This window comes from Phlebotomus papatasi, chromosome 2 (assembly GCF_024763615.1).
Source record: "Phlebotomus papatasi isolate M1 chromosome 2, Ppap_2.1, whole genome shotgun sequence".
Lineage (NCBI taxonomy): Eukaryota > Metazoa > Arthropoda > Insecta > Diptera > Psychodidae > Phlebotomus > Phlebotomus papatasi.
The window spans coordinates 24,041,293-24,061,196 of record NC_077223.1 but is presented as its reverse complement, the minus strand read 5'-3'; the positions used below and the strand labels follow the sequence as shown (position 1 = coordinate 24,061,196).

At 32.3% G+C, this 19,904-nt stretch overlaps 1 protein-coding gene across 11 annotated transcripts in view; it reads left to right on the top strand.

The window, feature by feature from the left end:
- LOC129803215 (protein daughterless) overlaps window positions 1-19,269 on the top strand; it is a 37,681-nt gene extending 18,412 nt beyond the window's left edge. For 2 of the 11 annotated variants that reach the window (XM_055849648.1, XM_055849649.1), the window contains exons 4-12: window positions 3,033-3,302; window positions 7,839-7,910; window positions 8,217-8,463; window positions 12,905-12,995; window positions 13,131-13,226; window positions 13,651-13,755; window positions 14,936-15,081; window positions 15,174-15,289; window positions 19,038-19,269. In XM_055849648.1, coding sequence (XP_055705623.1) covers window positions 3,033-3,302; window positions 7,839-7,910; window positions 8,217-8,463; window positions 12,905-12,995; window positions 13,131-13,226; window positions 13,651-13,755; window positions 14,936-15,081; window positions 15,174-15,289; window positions 19,038-19,082 — 1,188 coding nt within the window. In that variant the 3' untranslated portion in view covers window positions 19,083-19,269. The remainder of the gene's footprint in view (window positions 1-3,032; window positions 3,303-7,838; window positions 7,911-8,216; window positions 8,464-12,904; window positions 12,996-13,130; window positions 13,227-13,650; window positions 13,756-14,935; window positions 15,082-15,173; window positions 15,290-19,037) is intronic. The other 9 variants (XM_055849655.1, XM_055849654.1, XM_055849650.1 and 6 more) reach the window with 5 other exon arrangements.
- Window positions 19,270-19,904: the final 635 nt, after the last annotated feature.

The window sequence follows — 19,904 nt, the reverse complement described above, 5'->3', positions numbered from 1 at the left end:
GACACAGCAAGGTTGTGTAGTTGTAAGGACTTTAAACCAGAAATACAAAGTTTATACTCGATATATTCCGGGCACTTCTTCAACATAGTATTTTTTGCGTAGAGATACAACGTATTACTTGACTATATATTTAAATTTGTATATCTTTCACGTAAATACATAGTATATACATAGAAAGTATGGAAATTAGTACTTTCCTCACATAAATACGCTGTATATACTAAGTAGGATCTGTAAAGTCAGTACGAATAGCCGGCCGGGAAGGTCAAAATGAGTTCAGCTTCAGAAAATAAGTTAGTAAGACTATAACTGAGGTCACTGTAGATATTTCAACTTCAAATAAGTAATATTATCGCAGTAAATGCGATTTATGTAATGACCGCCTGGAGGCGGTCTTACCCGTTAAAGGGTTAAAAGCATTTTGAAGTACAATTGAATTCCAAATTATTTATTTATTTAATAAATAATACCTTATTTCTAAAATTGTAAAAGGATGAAATTTTTTGTAGTTTCAATTAATATTATCGGATACCCCATGAACTGCTTAACTTAACAATGGTTATTTAAAAGTGCTTTAGTAATGGGCTTTAGACCTTAAGGCTTAAGTCATATGACTTAATAATTGCTATTTTTTTTATAATCAATATTTTTAAAAAGTTTTTATTTAATTTTGTATATTAATATCAATTGACTTAATAATATATTTTGAAATATCACTGCAATTGCTTTTTGAATAGAAAATTCATACACTTAGAAAAATAATCGAGTAAAACTTACTCGAATCGATGTTGAATTGACTCTTTTTCGTTGTGATTTTCGATTAACTATATTTTAGAGTTGATTTTACTTCTATTTAGGTGTAATATTTGGAAGAGCTGTTTTAACTTTTTTTTCCTAAAAATTACATGACAAAAGAGTAGGGGGAAGTGGGGCACCTTTGAAATTTGGATTTTTCACCTATTTTAAATAAAATTGAGCCTTATCGTGATAGAATTCAGCTTCTCAATCTGTTTGTGCAGCTAAATTATATCACGATAAGGCTCAATTTTATTAAAAAACAGGTGAAAAATCCCAAATTCAAAGGTGCCTCGGTTTCAAAGGTGCCCCACTTCCCCCTATAAATAACTCTTCTTAAGACTGAAAATAACTCGTTTTAAAAGTTAAAATAACTCGTTCCAAGAGTTAAAAAAATCTTTTTTGGCATTAAAATAACTCTTTCAAATCCCAAAATGTATAGATTTTGCAATTTTATGTTTTTTTTTTATTTTATCATTTTTTTATTTATATTTTCTTGATCTCAAGTTCCCTATATTCCGACCCAAATATCACGTAAGATGCACGCACATGTCTTCATGAAACACTGTTAGGCATATTTCTAGTTGATTTTCCATATGAACTTTGTCATACGAAAATCTTCTTGACTGAAGTATATTCTTAAAACGAAAACACTTAAACATATACTTCAGTCGAGATGAAATTTTACATCGTAAAAGAGTAATAATTACATCGATATCCGACGAATTAATTCAACTCGCACGAAGAGTTGTTTTAATTCTATAATAATTGAAGAACGGCTGTGGTAAATTATGCAAGTGAAGAATTGTTCGGATTGCAGCCAAATGAAAAACTGGGTGTTAATTTTTCTGCATACCAGCGACGTTTCGTGCTTTATTTGAGCACTTCTTCAGGCTCTGTGCAAGGGAGATATACAATGATTGATATAGAGATTTGGAGTGACAATTACATACTCAATCAGAAAAAAATTTATAAACTCACAGAGCGATAGGTCACCTATCACGATAGGTGACCTAGCGATAGGTCACCTATCGATAGGTCACCTATCACCTATCGCTCTGTGAGTTTATAAATTTTTTTCTGATTGAGTATGTAATTGTCACTCCAAATCTCTATATCAATCATTGTATATCTCCCTTGCACAGAGCCTGAAGAAGTGCTCAAATAAAGCACGAAACGTCGCTGGTATGCAGAAAAATTAACACCCAGTTTTTCATTTGGCTGCAATCCGAACAATTCTTCACTTGTTTTAATTCTATTTACTAAAATTTACAACGAAAAAGAGTAACAATTACATCGATATTCGTAGAGTTAATTCAACTCTGCCATAGAGTTGTTTTAACTTTTTAGGTTTTTTCTTAGTGTACGCTAGTCTGAAGACTTTGTTGTTGACATTTCTTCTGATGGTTTGAACTCTTTTTGACCCTTCGTTGTCAGTTTTGTACGACAGGTCAGAGATAAACCAGTAAAATTTGTAAAAAATTCTTTGTTTACTAAATCAAGAAATTTACCGATCTAAAGTAATCTGACTAAAGTAATTTTTACTGAATTTATTGAATGTCAATCTATTTTGTATTTTATACTTGATAAATTTGAAACAAAATTGTAGTGTGACTGAGAAATGAAAAAAAAAATCCATGAATTTTTATCTTTGCACACCTGGCGCTTAGAAGAAAAGAGATAATGAAAGATGGTCGGTTCTACTTCATTTATTAGACAACAATTACAATAATAGAAAACAGGGTTAGAATTAGGGTTTAAATTTGCACCAAATATTAAATACATGCATTTTATTCCTATTTTTTTTTGTTTTCACATAAAATAATCAAATTTAGCTTATAGGTGATGTGTGTATGATAATTCCACAGAAAATTTATCTAGAACATTCTGTAACAACTTCATTAATATTTTGCTAAATGTCCGCAGTAAAATTGATTTGTTAAAAGACAGTTTGAAGGTGTAATTATTAGCCTTGGAAGAAATTGTGATTAATTATTTAAACAGTAAAAGCACATACTGTTGAGGATTTCAGGGGTGTTGAATTTCATTTAGTCTAAGCAAAATTGATTGTATATGGATCGATTGAGTGTCAAGTGCAAAATTGGTTTGGAAAAGTGTTGAAAAAATGGAAAATTCTCATGGAAAATGGGAATAAAATTCAATTAGTTACTGGGGGGATTTTTTTATGTTCATGTTCAGTTAATGTTTCTACGTATATTTTTTTTTTGCACTTATAGATTTATTCACCTGATCAGAATCTGGCATATACAAATTCAAATGCATCAACCCCTGTGAATTCACCCCCACCACTCACATCGCAGACTCCACTCCATCCACCACAGAATCCAGTAATTGCCGGCCAGCCGGGAAGTGCTCCGAGCGGTGCAACGTCCTGGCAACAATTGACACCTGTCCTCAGCACGACGGGCGTCGCTGGTGGGAATCCCAGTGTCAATGGCCTTCAGAATGGAGCCTATACTCCAGATCTGGTGGCCAGAGGACTTATGGTGAGTAAATTAAAAAAAATTTGCACACTTTGGAACAACAACAACAACAGAAAAAAAAGAAGAGGAAATCATTACATTTCCCAGTGTCTCAGGGTGTAGGGAGAATTTTTCTCTGCAACATAAAATACCATTCACGTGTTTTGATCACTTATTATTTCATTCCATCTGAATTGTGTTGTTCTCTGTTGTCTTTTATTTCTCGTTGTTCCGTTTTGTTGGCCATTCTCAATGCTGTTGCTTCTTTTTTTTTTGTCGTACATCTACAGTGAAAGATTGAATTTTAATCTTGTGGTCCACCACTTCAGCACACAAACACACGTAGTCTTTTTCATATTCAAGAAAACGAGAGCAAATTAACCTGACAAGTGATTACTCTGTGGCATGATGCATCTAATTTGTTCTTATTTAATCATATGTTTTTACAACTTAAATATATCGTCTGTTGTGTTATTTTTTTTTTTTTTAAAGATGAACAAAGCTTTTAGGATTTTTTTTTCTTGGACATTAAAAGGGATTAAAGAGTAAAATAATTAAGGAAATACATTAAAGTATCATACAAAATATAAAAACATTAATGAAAAACTAAACGATGAGTTCACTTAAGTTTTTTATAGTTCTTTGGAGTGTAAAATGGCAAATGGGGTATAAAACCTACAATTTACCTGGGAATTTTCTCAAGGGATTACATAAAACTATAGTAAACAAAATTTGTCAAAGTTGAAGGTGTAGAAATGAAAGTGAGCAAGAGTTTGAATATTTGGTTAATCTTATTAACGGCGAATAGAGGAGACTGGGGCAAAATGTTATACAATCAGATAAATGCCAAAATGATATAAAACTCGTAAGGGGAGGTTGGAATCGACGCTAAAATGACGATGACCGCATGGGAAGGGGGTAAGAAATAATAAATCAGAAATTCCGAAATTCATTAGGGGAGACTGGGGCAATATTTCGTCGATTGCGTTTACCTCTGTCGTATCTGCATTTGTTTTGTATTTGCATTTGGTGCAAGCTACAATACAAACGTCCCCTCTTGCGTGAAATGCTGACACAAAAGAAATGCAGATACGACAGAGGTAGACGCAACCGACGATTTGTCAAAACGGATATTTAATTTTTTCACGAACTCTCACGAAAGATTGATAGATTTATAAAGAGCAAATTATTATAGGAATACTGCTCTACAACTATTCCTAAGGCAACTTGTCTGTACCTCGAAAGAAAATGTACTTTTTCGAGCAAATTTTGTCAGACATCGGATAATTTGTGAGATGTTACCCTTGGAAACGCAAAAAATCCAATTGATATATTTTTATAGAAGATTTATTCCTCCACAACTTTGTCAATATCCTTTTTACTTTATTTTAAAAAGAACCCTGACTATCGGGGAAATAGCCGTTCAAACTTCAGTGGGAATTTTCGGAGGGACGCTCTGTCCGGACGTGGAAACACAAACTGTGGAGTTTTCAACCCAAAGATCAAAAAAACTTACTCTTCTCCAGAGCTTTCGGCACGCCCCGTGTCTTCCTCAGTGGTCGAATTATGTCAAACATAACTGAGTTTCGTTGGGTGGGGGATCTTAAAAATTTGGTGGGAGGGTTCCAGGATGCTCGCTCACATAAAGATTATCAGGAGACAACCAAATTTGTAAAATCCCCCACCCAACGAAACCCAGTGATCTTTGACATCACTCGATCACTGAGGAAGACACGGAGCGTGTCTAAAGCTCTGGAAAAGAATGAGTTTTTTTTTATCTTTAGGTTGAAAACTCCACAGTTTGTGTTGTTTCGTCCAGACGGAGCTTCCCTTTGAAATTTCAGCAAAGCAACATAAATTTCATTACTTGAAATATCGACCGCTCAGAATAAAAAACAAATAACTCGCAGTAGGCAAATTTTACAGAACGATTTGAAGCTAAGATTTTACATGCAGAGTATAGAATTTTTTAGATTTAAAATCCCTATAACTTTGAAAATAATTATCTTTCAAGTATAATATTCAGAAGAAAGGTAGAAAGGGTATAAAGAATTATCTAAAAAGCGAATAAAACGATTGTTTTTTGTAAAAAATCGAGTTGTTCGACTTATATTCTGAGTGGTCGATATGATGGGTCTCGATCATTTGATTTTTAAATTTCTTTAAAGAAATTCATTAAAAAGAATATTTTTAAAGTCATAATTTTCTTATCTTTAGGTTATTTCAAAAACTGAGTAATCTTTCATTATTTTACGAAAATCCGATATTCAAGTTCAAGTGTTCCCATTTTAAATATGCAAGCAGGGGCCCATCAATCCTAATAAAAAGTGAAGATATTGCACTGCAACTTAAACAAATTTCCTCGTAGTTCTTGTATTATTTCGGCGAGCATTATGAAATATGTATTTTTAGATAGCTTTTAATGCACAATTTCGAAATATATCAGACTGATAATGATAATGATTTAGGAAACAACTTGCCAATACTCTTCAGTGCCTCTATGCAAAAACGTATGGAAAAATGAAATGTCGAGAGGCCCCTGTATGCAAGAATTAATTTAAAACAACTACAAAAATATTACTTAGTTTTTCGTCTTTGACTATAAAACATATTTTCTTAAACTTTTTCTATACTAAAAATAACAACAACAACAAAAACATTCAATTTATCGTTTCAAAAGTACTTAACTCAAAGTTTATGTGAAAATGCAAAAAGATGTTTAAGAATTGTAGGCAATATTTTAATATTTGTCTTATAGTTGTCAATAAAAACAACATTTTAAAACTTAGTTAGAAAAACATTTCCCAATTATATTGATTGTTCTATAATTTAATTTCACTTCAAACATAAGATTTTGAATAGAGCAAAGTAGAGCATATCGAAATATATATTTTTTTTAGTAATTAATGTCTAAGAATTGAGATATACTAATATTTTTAGACAACTAATATGCAAGAGAAATAATTAAAGTTTTAAGTTTTTAAATTTAGAAACTGCCCCATTCTTCTCAATTTTTTTTTGTTTATTTGTTGTTTAATTAAATGCAAGGAACCTAAAACTCTTTGGTGCATCTCACATTCATATTTTTTCTATAAGTAGGGTAAAATCGGGTAATTTGGAATCAAGTCTAATTTGGAACTTTAAGATTTCCTAAGCGAAAGGAAAAGCCAACGAAGAAGTAAAGTTTGTACTGTAGTAAGTTTGAATGGGTCATAATTCTGAAAAGTCGGAATGCGCAAACCCAAAAATTCCGATAAACCTAAATCCCGAACGCCAAAATCCTGAAAACCAAAATCTCGAATGATCGGAATACTCAAAAGGACGAAATTATACGAAGGATAATGTGTGGCATAATTTCCCAAAACGCAGAAAATTTCTTTTTACCTCCAGAAAACGCGAGTCCAATCGTCGGAGTAGCTATGACACTTTTAAGAATTCGGAATTTTCGATTTCGGGACTTTAGCGTTCGGAACTTTAGCATTCGCGACTTTGACTTTTCGGGATTTTGGCCTTTTTTGTAGATTTTGGCCCATTCCGGATTTTGGCTTTCGGAATTTTGACCTTTTCGGGATTTTGATAGAGACCCTTCGTAACTCAAGATAGAAAATTATTTTTGCACTGACTAAACATTTTTCTTTATCACAAAAGACTATCCATTTCAATTTCGGGTCGAAAACTCCTTTTTGAATCTGAAGAACTGCTAATAAACACTTTTTTACATAGAGAAAATAAATCAATGAATAATCACATTAAAGAACCCGATTTTGTCTCGATCTTTTTTGGAACGTTTCACTTGATCTTCCAAAAAATTTTTTTACGTGCCTTTTCCGTAGTACATATATTCCTCCAGGAGTGATACTCACGTTCATTTACTTCCTGTTTAGAAATCAGAGACATTCGAGAATGGGGATAAAACTCAAATCTGAATACTGGTTTAGGGAAGATCGGGGCTAAATTAAACAGTGGGGTATTAGATACAGTAGACTCTCGCTCAATAGGCTCTTTTTCAATCGGGCGAAAAAATTTTGTCTGAAAAAGGCTTTGACGCCCAAATCAATCGATAAACCGGATTACATTTTGCCCGAAATGCCCAATTGAGAGAGAGTCTACTGTATTTCCTTAGAAAGGATATTGAGCAAACTACTTAAGATAATTAATTCCTTTCCTATTCATTGAAATATTTATTAGTCTGATTGACACAAGTTTCTGCCAAATTCAAAAATAAAAAGAAAATCATTTGCTGGCTATAATTCTGCCCCGGTCTCAACTAAGTAAATTTTATTAGCTATGCGAAAAAATGTTCTTTCGCTTCATGGTTTAAATTATAGGTCAAGGAACCTTTTATTAAAAGAAAATAGGATACTTATTTATCAAAATAATTAAGGAGTTCCTGAAAAAATTATTTTAATTTTTGTTTAACAATTTAATTTATCGTTTATTTTTCTGTTTTTTTTTTTCAATTTATTCTGTGGATTTGTGTGTTTGATCCCTAACAATTAATACACGACAATTTTTTTCTTTTTATATTTTTTGCATGCTTCTGCGTATTTTGTTGTTCAGGCTAATCCGCCAGAAACACAGCCATTAGATGATGCCATTGTTTTTTTGCGAGACCATTCAGAAAGTACGAATGTAAGTAGACGACGTTTTTCTTTTCTTTTATATATTATTTTTGTTACCCTCTAACTTTTCTCACATTCTCTTGTGTTCTTTGTTCTTTTGACTGATTTTCTTTATATTTCAAATAAATATCTTCTTTTTTACATTACATTATATATAGTTTTTTTTTTAAATATTTTGTTGATTTTTCGAGATGACTTTGAAAGAAAGAGCAAAAGAACAGGCAAAGAAGGCTGAGGGTGGGAGACATGTTGGGAATTTTCAATATTAAATTTCTGATGGGGATCTGAGAGGTTGCAATGTTGTGTATCGTTGCAGGGGGCTCGAATGGAGGAGCGACTAGATGATGCCATAAATGTATTGAGAAATCACTGTGAACAACCCCAACTGCCGATGCCGCTGACAGGATTGGATCCAGCATTTATTGGGGCGGCGGGTGGAAGTGGTAGTGGACCAGCACCCGCAGTTGCCACAACACAATTGATGCCATCTCTTCAAAGTGACATAAAGGCCGATCCGATGGCGGGAAGCATAAAGCAAGAAAGACTCACAAGTGGCAATTCCAGTAATCACATACTTTCATTCACTTTTACTCCTTTTTTTCTTGTTTCTTCTCTTGCTTTTGAATTCTCGGTAGGCAGAGTTTCCCTCCAGGTTAAATGTTGTCATGGATAGACAGCTGTTAGAACTGCGCCTTGATTGGAAGATTGATATCTCAATATTATTCATGCAATTCACGGAACGAAGGTTTTCAATTATACGAATATTTATGTTAATGGATTTAAAGTGATCCTATTCAAGTTTTTTGGCAACAAAACTTAAATAATTCTTACATGGAAAATTTCAAATTGTGTTTAGGAATTAAGGGGAAAAATAAATAATTAGATCCCTAAATTTAAAAAAAATCTAGAATATACTGTTGGGAATATCGGGAAAAGATTATAAACAATTTAATATTTTAATTTTACAATTAATAAAAATAAATCTTAATTTATCTTTTTTTTCTGCAGAAAACCTTTGATGAACTTTAAATAGAAGCTAAAAGTTGCAAATTTTTCAATTACAAAGTGGATTTTTGGACTGTTTCCATACACTGCACTGAGAGAAATCCGAAAAAGTTAAAATAACATTCCGGAAATGTTAATTTTACCCTGCACTATTGATCCGAAATCGGTGTAAATATTACCCTTTTTAGGTGTATTAGGGGTTAAAGTTACCCTTTTTCTTGTTGATTTTACCCTCAAAAGGTGTAAAATTAACATTAAAAACGTTGATATATTTTTACACCTAAAAAGCGTTAAAGTTATGACGAAAAAAAGTTAATCGTAGCCTCTTTTTTTTCTCAGTGTAGGCTGAAATTTAAATTCAACCAAATTTAAAGTCTTTTATGCTCGGTATAATTTCACTACTCGCTCTATGATGAAAGTGCCCCGGGTTCGAATCCCCTTTAGGTCACCAGAAATTTTTCTGGCATTAAAGCTGTTCGGATTGCATCCAGTGAGCTTCACTGCACTTGATTCCACGCGTATGCGACTGACAACCTCATCCCATACAAAAAATAATAATAATGCATGTCTAGAAATCCCCTTGCGGGAAGGCCTTGTTCCTTCATGGAATGTTATACCTAGAATTTTTATTATAATTTCATGAAATCAAAATTCTTGTGTCTTTCTTTTTCCAAAAACTTGTATAAGTTTATCGCGCTCTTTTGGTCTGAAAATCGCTTCTACTTCGCCTTGTTTTTCGTCTTTTTCTTTTCAAAATTGTGCTAAACTAAATTCAATTTGGTGTGATGTTCAAAGGAAGAAGAAGAGTGCGAAAGAGTAGGATAGACATATGCAGTTTTTGAGAAAGAAAGGAATGTGAATTTTGACTTTATGAAACTTTCCTGATCTAAAAGTGTGCCCGGAGCTATTGTGGCCCCGGCACACCTTTTAGATCAGGAAAAATTCATGAAGTCCTAATTCGAATCTCTTTCTTGCTCACATTCTTTACATATGTCTATCTCGTTCTTGCGCACTCTTCTTTTCCTGTTAAACATCACTCCAAATCAATTTAGCTCAATCGAATTTAGAGTGCGAAAGAATGAGATGGACATATGCAAAGCGTGTGAGAAAGGAAGGGATGTGAATTTTGATTTCATGTAATTTTCCTGATCTAAAAGTGGGTCCGGAGCTATTAGGAACTAAATGATATAAAGTGAAATCCTCTGTAGTTTAGATTGCAAAACCATTCTGCACATTCCCAAAAAAATACTGTTTTATTAGTATTTTTTCAACAAAACATTTGTAAAAGACATTAAAAAAAATTACGGAAGTTGCAAATTCCTTATTTGCAAACTGTTTTTTTTGTTATTTCGTTAGGTAATCGAACTTAAAATTTGCAAGCGTGTAAAATTTGCTGAATTCAAATTATATAGACGCAGAAATAAATATTTCATAAAATTGTTCGTGAATGTTTGTGAATTTCTACTGGAGACTCAATTAAATGCTCGGAAATTGCATAACCCACTAAAAAGTTTGTAAAAGTTTGCGCTTTTTTCACAAACATTGGCCTCAATTCTGAGATCAAGATCAAGAAAATTTCAAGATTTTGGTATTCTAAAATCAAAAAATCAGGATTAAAATGTCAAATCAAGATATGAATTACTAAAAATCTGAAGAGTTTCATACCGAAATGACTATTGATGACGAATATTTCTATAAGAGATGGTACAAAAAGAGAATTACTTTGAAGAATACTGTGTTTTGATTTTGTAATGTAATCGAAATCACAAGTTTGGTTTGCACTGCCTGTACTCCTGTTTATGGCCTCTCATTTATTTTTTAATACGTCCTATAATTAATTTTCCTAATTTGTGTGGCGAAATTTCAAGAAATTCAACAGAGGAATGAAGATATTTGGCAGAAGTGAAGTTTCGTAAAGTGTGGAAAATCTTGAAATCTTGGTTCTTAGCAAAAAGACATTTTAAGTTCCATAAATACTTCGCGTCAGAATACGAAATCTTGATTTTGGAAATATTCGACAGCTTGAAATATTGATCTTGATTTTGGTCTCCAGAATTGAGGCCATTGTTCGTAATATATTCATTTGACGAGCACTGTTTGTTATTTTACAAATAATTTGTCACTTGTTTGTAAAAATTTTTCCAGACAAACAAAAATGTACGAACAAATGTTTGTTAAAGAACAAAAACTGCCCGTCACATGATAATCTTAAGAACAATATTTGCGAAGAAGTACAAACTGTCACGAAATGTCACGAACGAGCATTTTAGAATTCCCCAATGAAAATTTACAAACATTTGCAAACGATTTTACGAAATATACTTTTTTCTGTGTAGTGAAATCTTTGCACTTTGCGTTTTAATTTCGAAGTCCTTGTACTTTACAATTTAATGATTTTGTATTTTTCAGAATCTGATTGTAACACTAAAAATATTTTTTTTTCTTTTTCTTTAAAGAGAATTGTTGTATTATTTTTTGTTGTCAGAACAATCAAAGTCACGAGTTTCATAATATTTTTGTCTGTCTCATTATTAACTTCCCTTTATAATAACTAATTAACATCTTTGGCAGCTTTTTATTGTGGTGTCTTCAAGGGGTAACTCATTCCCATCTTTATTGACAAGGTTTTCTGGTTTCTCGTTCTTTGCAATGGAATTCTTGGATTTCTCGGGTTTTGCGATGCAATTCTTGGGTTTCTCAGGTTGCACGATGAAAAAAATTGGATTTCTCGAGTTTCGTGGTGGACAAATTGGGTTTCTCCGGTTTCATGAAGCTATTCTTAATTTTTTCTTGGGTTTCGTGATGTAATTTTTGGGTTTCTCGATGTAATTTTTCAGATTCCTGAGTGTCTCGATAAAAAAATTGGGTTTTTCTGGTTTCGTAATACAATTCATAGGTTTCTCGGGTTTTGCGTTTTAAAAAATTGGTTTTCTCTGGTTTCTGAATCCAAAAATCGGGTTTTTCGGATTTCATGATGAAATTCTTGGATTTTTCAAGTTTCGCCATCCAATTCAAGGGTTTCTCGGACTTCGCGATGCAATTTTTCGGTTTCTCGGGTTGCGCGATGAAAAAATTGGGTTTCTCGGGTTTCGTAATGGAAAAATTGGGTTTCTCGAGTATCATTATGCAATTCTTGTATTTCTCGGGTTTCGCGGTGCAATTTTTGGGTTTCTCGGACATCACCATGCAATTTTTCTCCGGTTTCGTGATGTCATTCTTGGGTTTCTCGGGTTTCACGATGCAATTTATCGAATTCTCGGGTTTCTCGATGGAAAAATTGGGTTTTTCTGGTTTCGCGTTGCAAAAATTGAGTTTCTTGAATTTTATGATCCCATTCTTGGATTTCTCCGGTTTCGCGATGAATTCTTGGGTTTCTCGGATTGTCTGATAAAATTTGTCGGTTTCACGATGCAATTTTTCGGTTTCTCTTGTTTCTCTATAGAAAAATTGTATTTTTCGGGTTTCGCAATGCAAGAATTTGGTTTCTCAGGTTTCACGAGCGTTTCTCGGACAATTGACAAGAGTTTCACAATATGACCTACCCCTTAGTGTTTCAGAAAAAGTACTTTAGCGAGTTTTTAATACAAAAACTCGAAATTATATTTGAATTTATCGAACATCAACGACATTTTGTGCAAATATTAAGTTTGTTTTAAGCCGAGACACTTTTAGATAATCAAGCTCCCGGTTGTGAGCTGCAAGCCCACCGATTGTCTCACAAAAATTGAAAGCAGTTCAAAAATTGTGTATGCTATTTCTCTTATGCCCAACGCACAATAACTTTTGTTTGTAAATATGTTTTCAAAATTTCCTATGTGAGAGAGCGAGATGACTAGATCTCTATTTCATTCGCTCTCATTGAAATTTCAAAAACAAGTTTAAATAACAAAAGTTATTTTGCGTTGGGCATTATACTCTGCCTACATAGATATTTATTTAAAAGAAAATGAAAGAAATTGCTGAATATTTATTATTAAAATGCTTTTTTTTAATTTACAGAAAAAAGAAAGGAACCGCCAGAAGCGGATACTAAACCGAGTAGTTCAGTGGAAGGACCTTCAAAAGGCTCAGCTAAGAGACCACGCCGATAGTGAGTGTTTTTTTTGTTTTGTTTTTTTTTCTATCATTTTTTTTTAAAAAACAAAAAACGCAATCAAAGAATATTTTGGTATAAGTAGAGCAAATTGAATGCTTTACAAATTTTGTATGCAATTATTTTTCTTAGCTGCTCAAGTGCTGATGAAGGTGATAATTCTGATCCATCGTGCAGTAAAGCGGTCCGGGAAAAAGAACGTCGACAAGCTAATAATGTTAGAGAGAGGTGAGTTTTGATTTTGTGTGATGAATAGACAAAAAAAAGCAAGAGAAAAATCTGTAAATATTGTTGAAATTTTTTTTGAATTTTTTCAAAATCAATTTTAATTTTGCAAGATGACATAAAAGAAAAATGAGATGAAAGATGAGAAGAAAAATAATTGCATACACATATATTTTTTTTCATCAAATACAATTCTGACATGGGATTTTTTTTGATGGCACTTAAAAGTATTTCATGATTTTTTTTCTTCTTCCTTTCTTTCCAACATTTTATCTTGAACAAAAAAAAAATGAAAAAAACATACTCCTTCTCTCACGGCCAAAATTGTCTCCTGCGGCAACCGGCTAATTTTCTGGGGCGATTTCTGTCACTGTCAAATGCTGACAATTCTATGGGGATAATTTTTGAAAAAAAACCAAAAATACAGTAAAATCTCGCGCAGTTGTTCGAGCGCTGATGAAGATGATGAGGAACCCGGTCTCAAGGCATTGAGAGAGAAAGAGAGACGGCAAGCAAATAATGCTCGTGAAAGGTAAAGAGAAAGAAAATGTCAAAGAAAGTTCATGGAAAAAAAATTGAGAACATTAATTGTCCAGAGAGCAAAAGAAGTACCTCTAATAACTGATTTTTTTTAACCAACGTCAGAACTTCAAGAGGATCAGATTTCGCTACTAAAACACAGTGAGGAAATATTTTGGAAAGAATTGACAAATGTTTGTTAAATTGACAAACGTTTGTTGAAAGTACAGAGAATTTTGTTGAAATGACAAATCATTCAATTTGATTATACCTATGGTTATTTGTCTTTAAATTCTAGTAATTATACAGTCCATATTTGAAATTCTATAAGATTCAAATTATTTGAAAGTTTGTTATTTTTACAAATGTTTTTCTTTATTGTTATTTTTTCATAATTCGACTGAACACTGAGAGAAATCCGAAAAAGTTAAAATAACATTCCGGAAATGTTAATTTTACCCTGCATTATTGATCCGAAATCGGTGTAAATATTATGCTTTTTAGGTGTATTGGGGGTTAAAGTTACCCTTTTTCATGTTGATTTTACCCTCAAAAGGTGTAAAATTAACGTTAAAAATTGTAGATATATTTTTACACCTAAAAAGTGTTAAAGTTATGAGGAAAATAAGTTAATCGCACCCTCTTTTTTCTCTCAGTGAAGTCATAAACTTTTCTATAAAGTTATCAAATGATTTGTCAATTTTATTCATTTCCAAAGAGACTTTCGTGGAAAAAAATCAAACAATTTCTTTCACTGTGTAGACTTTTCAATATGCTTGCTTTTCAGAGATGATGCCGGGAACAACAAGTTTCCACTGTAATCATTTTGGTTTCTTCGCGGCGTTTCTTTTCCTCATGAGAAAATGAAATTGTCAGTTTTGTATTGTGTTGAATATGAAAAAATATCTGTGTGAATATGAAGAAGGAAAAAAGAAGAATCTCTCGAGAGTTTCAATTGATTTTTCTCGTCTGTCGTTGCGCAATAATAAATTTTTCTTTTACATGAATTATATTTGAATAAAATAGATTGCAAGCATATTTTTTTGATGCAATGATGCTGTGTTAGCAAAATTTAGAGGTATACCTTTTGCTTGAAATTTTTTATTCAAATAGAATCCAGCACCATATCATTTTTTTATATAAAATAATTTATATTTAAACCATTTTTGTAATATTCCAAATTAATAATCTAGGATACGGATTCGGGATATAAATGAGGCTCTAAAGGAATTGGGCAGAATGTGCATGACACACCTGAAATCAGATAAGCCACAAACAAAATTGGGTATTCTCAATATGGCAGTGGAAGTGATAATGAATTTGGAGCAACAAGTTCGAGGTGAGTGAACAGGAAATATATTTACTATTCCTTTTATATCAGATCACTTCGAGACGTAGACTCAATTTTGCCTTTAAAATTGCTCTTCACAGAGAGGAATCTTAACCCGAAAGCAGCTTGCCTAAAGAGGAGGGAGGAGGAGAAGGCGGAGGATGGATCAAAATTGCCACAACATCATATGATATCCCAAGGATATCCCTCAATATCCGTAAGTCCAATTTTTTAGATTCTCGATTGAATTTTCCGAGTGATTATGAATGTGCAAGGTATCAATATCAGGAAATATCTTCATTGTTTGAACGGAATTTCATACACAACACAGGACAAAATATTTTGTAAAAATGTTCGTAAATGCTTGTGAATTCCTATGGGGGAGTCACGAAATGCTCGTGAATTGTATAACCCACAAACAAGTTCGTAAAAGTTTGTATTTTTCACAAACATTGTTCGTAACATGATCATTTGACGAACATTTTTGTACTTTTACAAACATTTGTTCGTAAGTGTTCGTAAAATGTTCGACAGGAAAACAAAAATAATTTAATAATTAATTAATAATTAATAATTTTGCATAAAACCCGCACAGTTTAAGTTAAAAAAAAAACAAGGTTGTCACAGAACCGACACTGATTCAGCATAAACTGGTTAATATTATGTTCAAATCCTGCACAACTTAAACTTAAAATGATTTTACTTGTATGTAATACACTCATAGCTTTAATCTTTTTAAAATTGCAAATAAAGAGCGCACAGTTTCAGCACGAAACGGTTAAAATTGAGTATAAAATCCTCACAGCTTTCGAACAAAACGTTTAGCAATTTAGATCGTTTTTACTCGGATTCTGTGCAGAATTTTGTTTTTAGAATATTATCACAGAAATATTCATTACCACAGAATCAGTGTTAGCAAGGAGACACTGATTCTTTTCATGAACATTGTTTTCTGGAATGTGATGTCTTGGACAAGCTATATAGCAAAATCCCCAAGAGAAAAATTATCATTATGAAGAGAGCAGGAAATAAATCTTAATTTCAATGATTTTTACAATATTTATATCAATATTTTTATCAATCAATTTTACATTTTTTATATTTTAACTTTACACGTTAAAAATGTAGCACATGTTAAAGGCTTTTCTTTTACTATGTAAAAAATGATGTAAAATGTAAAAAAAAACGCCCAACCCTGGCTCTAGCTCAAAAGCATATACGAAATAAAACTAAAGAAACGTTATGGATTTTTTAAACCACTTTTTGTGGGCCAGGTCCGGTTTATTTCTCAAATTTTCAAATTTGATATAATTAAGTACTCCCTCCGTTCCGAAATAAGTCGTACGTTTGGCGAAAAATCAGGGATTAAGGAATGGTTTCAGATAATGTTTTTGTTATTTGCAAATATCTTGTGTATGAACTATCCTCCATGTTCAGGGATAATATGGGGATCCTACGATGATGGTAAGTTGAGGAATCGATATGTTGAAGTTGTTCATTTTTCGCGTTTTTTTCAAAGAGCTCCGGTAGATAGTTAATTACTATAAGATGGACTGTGATTAACATTACAGGCTAGAATTTATTCTAAATTTTTAGTATGCACAAGTAGAACTCACCAGTTATTACCGATATAACATTTTTTATTGCTCAAATTTGCAGAATGAGCAATAAAAAGAACATCCCTTTTTATGTATTCGAATATCTGGATGCAAAATGGTGAGAGATAGGGTCTTGGGACCTTCAGCGGACCCCCCATAAGTTGACCATGGAACAATTTATATGTTTCTCTAAAACATATCCAGAATTGAAGAAAAAAAAATCGCACAACGTGTTTTCGAGCAATCCCAAAAAACATGATTTTGGAGGGGAAGGGAAGGAGTAGGGGCAAAATAAAGAACATATTAATGGTCCCAGGGTCAACTTATGTGGGGGTCCCCCAGAGGCCCCAAGTCTGTATCTCTCACCATTCTGCACCTATTTTAGATTGAAAATAAAACGCAAAAAATAAGACATTTTTAAGACATTCGTTCCTCAACATACCATCAAGACTAGACCCCAATTTTAGTACTGGACATTAGCAATAGTTCTTTACAAGAGATAATTGTTGATACACAAAAGATTTACCAACAAACTTTCCCTTAATCCCAATTTTTCCCAAACGTATGACTTATTTCGGAACAAGAATTTTTCCCAAACGTACGACTTATTTCGGAACGGAGGGAGTATTAATGAACAATTTGCATAGTAATAGTAAGATTTCCCTTATCTAATAACTTGTACATTCTAAGGGCCTCGACAGACCTGAGGATTAGCCGAGAAACGTCTTAGCGTAATTTTATTCGAAATAATGATTAAACTATATTTTCATAATTTTCCACTAAGTCGTCTCTCGGCTTAAGTCGTAAAGATTTAAAAGATTAAGGATTTTCTTTATTTAGGGTAAATTAAGCTAATTCAAAACCTGCTCTAAATGGAAATTTTTCGCTACTCCAAATGGAAACGTCATTGTTTTCACGATAAATACAGTACTAAATTATTATATTTATATATTTTCTATACCATAGTTTCATTATTTAGTTAATTTTGCTCCAAATAAAGCGATAATCCATTCTTATTCACAAATTTTAATTTGTTAATTTCTCAGAAAAATTAAAAGTGTACCTTTTCACCATCGAATTTTTCATTGATCGACCATGTTTCCGAATGAAAAAAACAATAAAGTGACTATTGTTTATTCATTTTGTTTAGCATTTATGTCATATTTCTGGCTAATTTTAGTTAAATTGAGTGCTAATCTTTATTGTTAACGGTACGTGAAGTTTTCAAATGAAATAATTACCTATTTCATGAACAAAAAGGGTTTTTCTGAAGTGTCTGCAAATGCTTCAATAGGAAACCCCGGAAAAATGTTTTTTTTTTGGAGAGATTTTTGTTGTTGTTTTAGATGGGAAATGTGAAAAAACCAGTAGAGGAATTCTGTAATTTTCGTGGCATTGTCACGCATGAGTTCGAAACCTGACAATGCCAAACGAGCTTTTTTTTGTCATATCATGAGTTCGAAAATGCAATTCATTGATTTTTTTATGTAATCCCTTTACTTGATAATTTTTTGAAAATACAGTACGTCTTTTGTTGATTTGTTTAACAGAATTCTTTGTCATTTGAATTGCCAGAAATCTCAAATATGTGACTTCTGAAAATGCCACGTGAGCTGAAATGGCAATGTCACAGCTACAGAATCGCATTTTCGAAAAAGCTCTCCTAAGATTCGAACCCAATTTGTCATATGGCATTGCCACAGCGTTACAGAATTTCCCTCCAGGAATAAGAACAAATCCTGCACTTAAGAGCAACTCAACAAGGTTTTGGAAGCCTTTCGTCGCGGTTTCATTTACACTGTGTGTCTCCAATTAGAAACATTCCCTTGTCTCCATTTGGATTAATTTGTTTCCAATAGAAGCATTTTACACTTGCGCATTTTTCTTTAAGAAGTTTTCAAATTATACCTAAAGAATTTTCACTAAACAGTAACATTCTAAAAGAGTCAAGGAGCAAATTTATTTAATTCTCTTCAGATAAAATATGAACTTAATGTGTTGATGCTTCAGTCAAAGTTAAAGCGTCTGGAAATGGTTTTGAATTAGGACATTTACCCTAAAGAATTTTGAATAAAGTTGCGGGAATTATATGAAGTTTTTATGTACTATAGTGAAGATTTTGCATTACTAGAAACTACTTTGCGAACAAGGTAATTCATTGAAATCCCTAAAAGTGGGATAGGATTAAATTTTTGTTTTATGTAAGTCCAACTGTTTGTGACAAGAAAAGAGGGAAATCTACAAAAGCAGAATGATTGACTCACGTTGAAACAAAATGAAAAAAAAGAGAGAAAGATAGTAATTGGCAATGAATGTGCTCTTATGCAATATCATTCAATTAATTGAACCCTCTTCCTTTTGCCACAGGGTCCACACTCCAACTTATCACACAACAACAGTCATTCACAATAGCACTTAACAGTATTTTGGCGATAACATCGTCGTCGTATCGTGACATTTTATCAACATTTGACGATTGCAGTGAAGTTAATGGTGTAGGTGGAAGTTGTCGATTTGAAGGGGGCGGCAAGAGAGGAGCATGTGAATGAAGGTAAAATATTTGAGAAAAAAAAATATTAAATCACGATGAAAAAGAAAATTGCAGAGAAAAAAAATAAGACAACTGTGCTGAAACATAATTTACATCATGATTTTGTGTATATAAAGTTAAGCAATAAGGGTGTGAAAATGATTAAAAAAAAAAAGAAGAAAAAAACAGCACAAGAAGGTAAGGAATATGCCACAAAGACGAAAAAACTGGAGAATGGTGTTTTGTTCTTTTTTTTTTCAAGAGAAGAAAAAATATAGAAATAAGAAAAAAATTAGGAGAGAATGAGAGCAGAAACTCTACAACTTACAATGAATAAAAGGAATAAGAGAAAGTGTGGAAGAGGAGTAGAAAGTATAAAAGGAATTATATATATAAATAGATGAATAATTGATTTCATGGAATAAAAAAAAATCAACAAAAAACATTGTTCTATGTAACAGAAAAATATATAGAGACAAAAGAAAACAGATATAGTGAGATGGAAAAAAATCAATACATTTTGAAAATATACGCGAGGATCGTGAATGAATGTTGCTATATACATTTAAAAATTTATATATCTAACATAATAATTATATATAAATATTATTAATTGATAAGAAATTACGACATGGTCTTACAAATTGAGATAACTTGTATTTTGAGAGTGTAGAAAAACAAAAACGAAAGACAAGAAAGAAGCT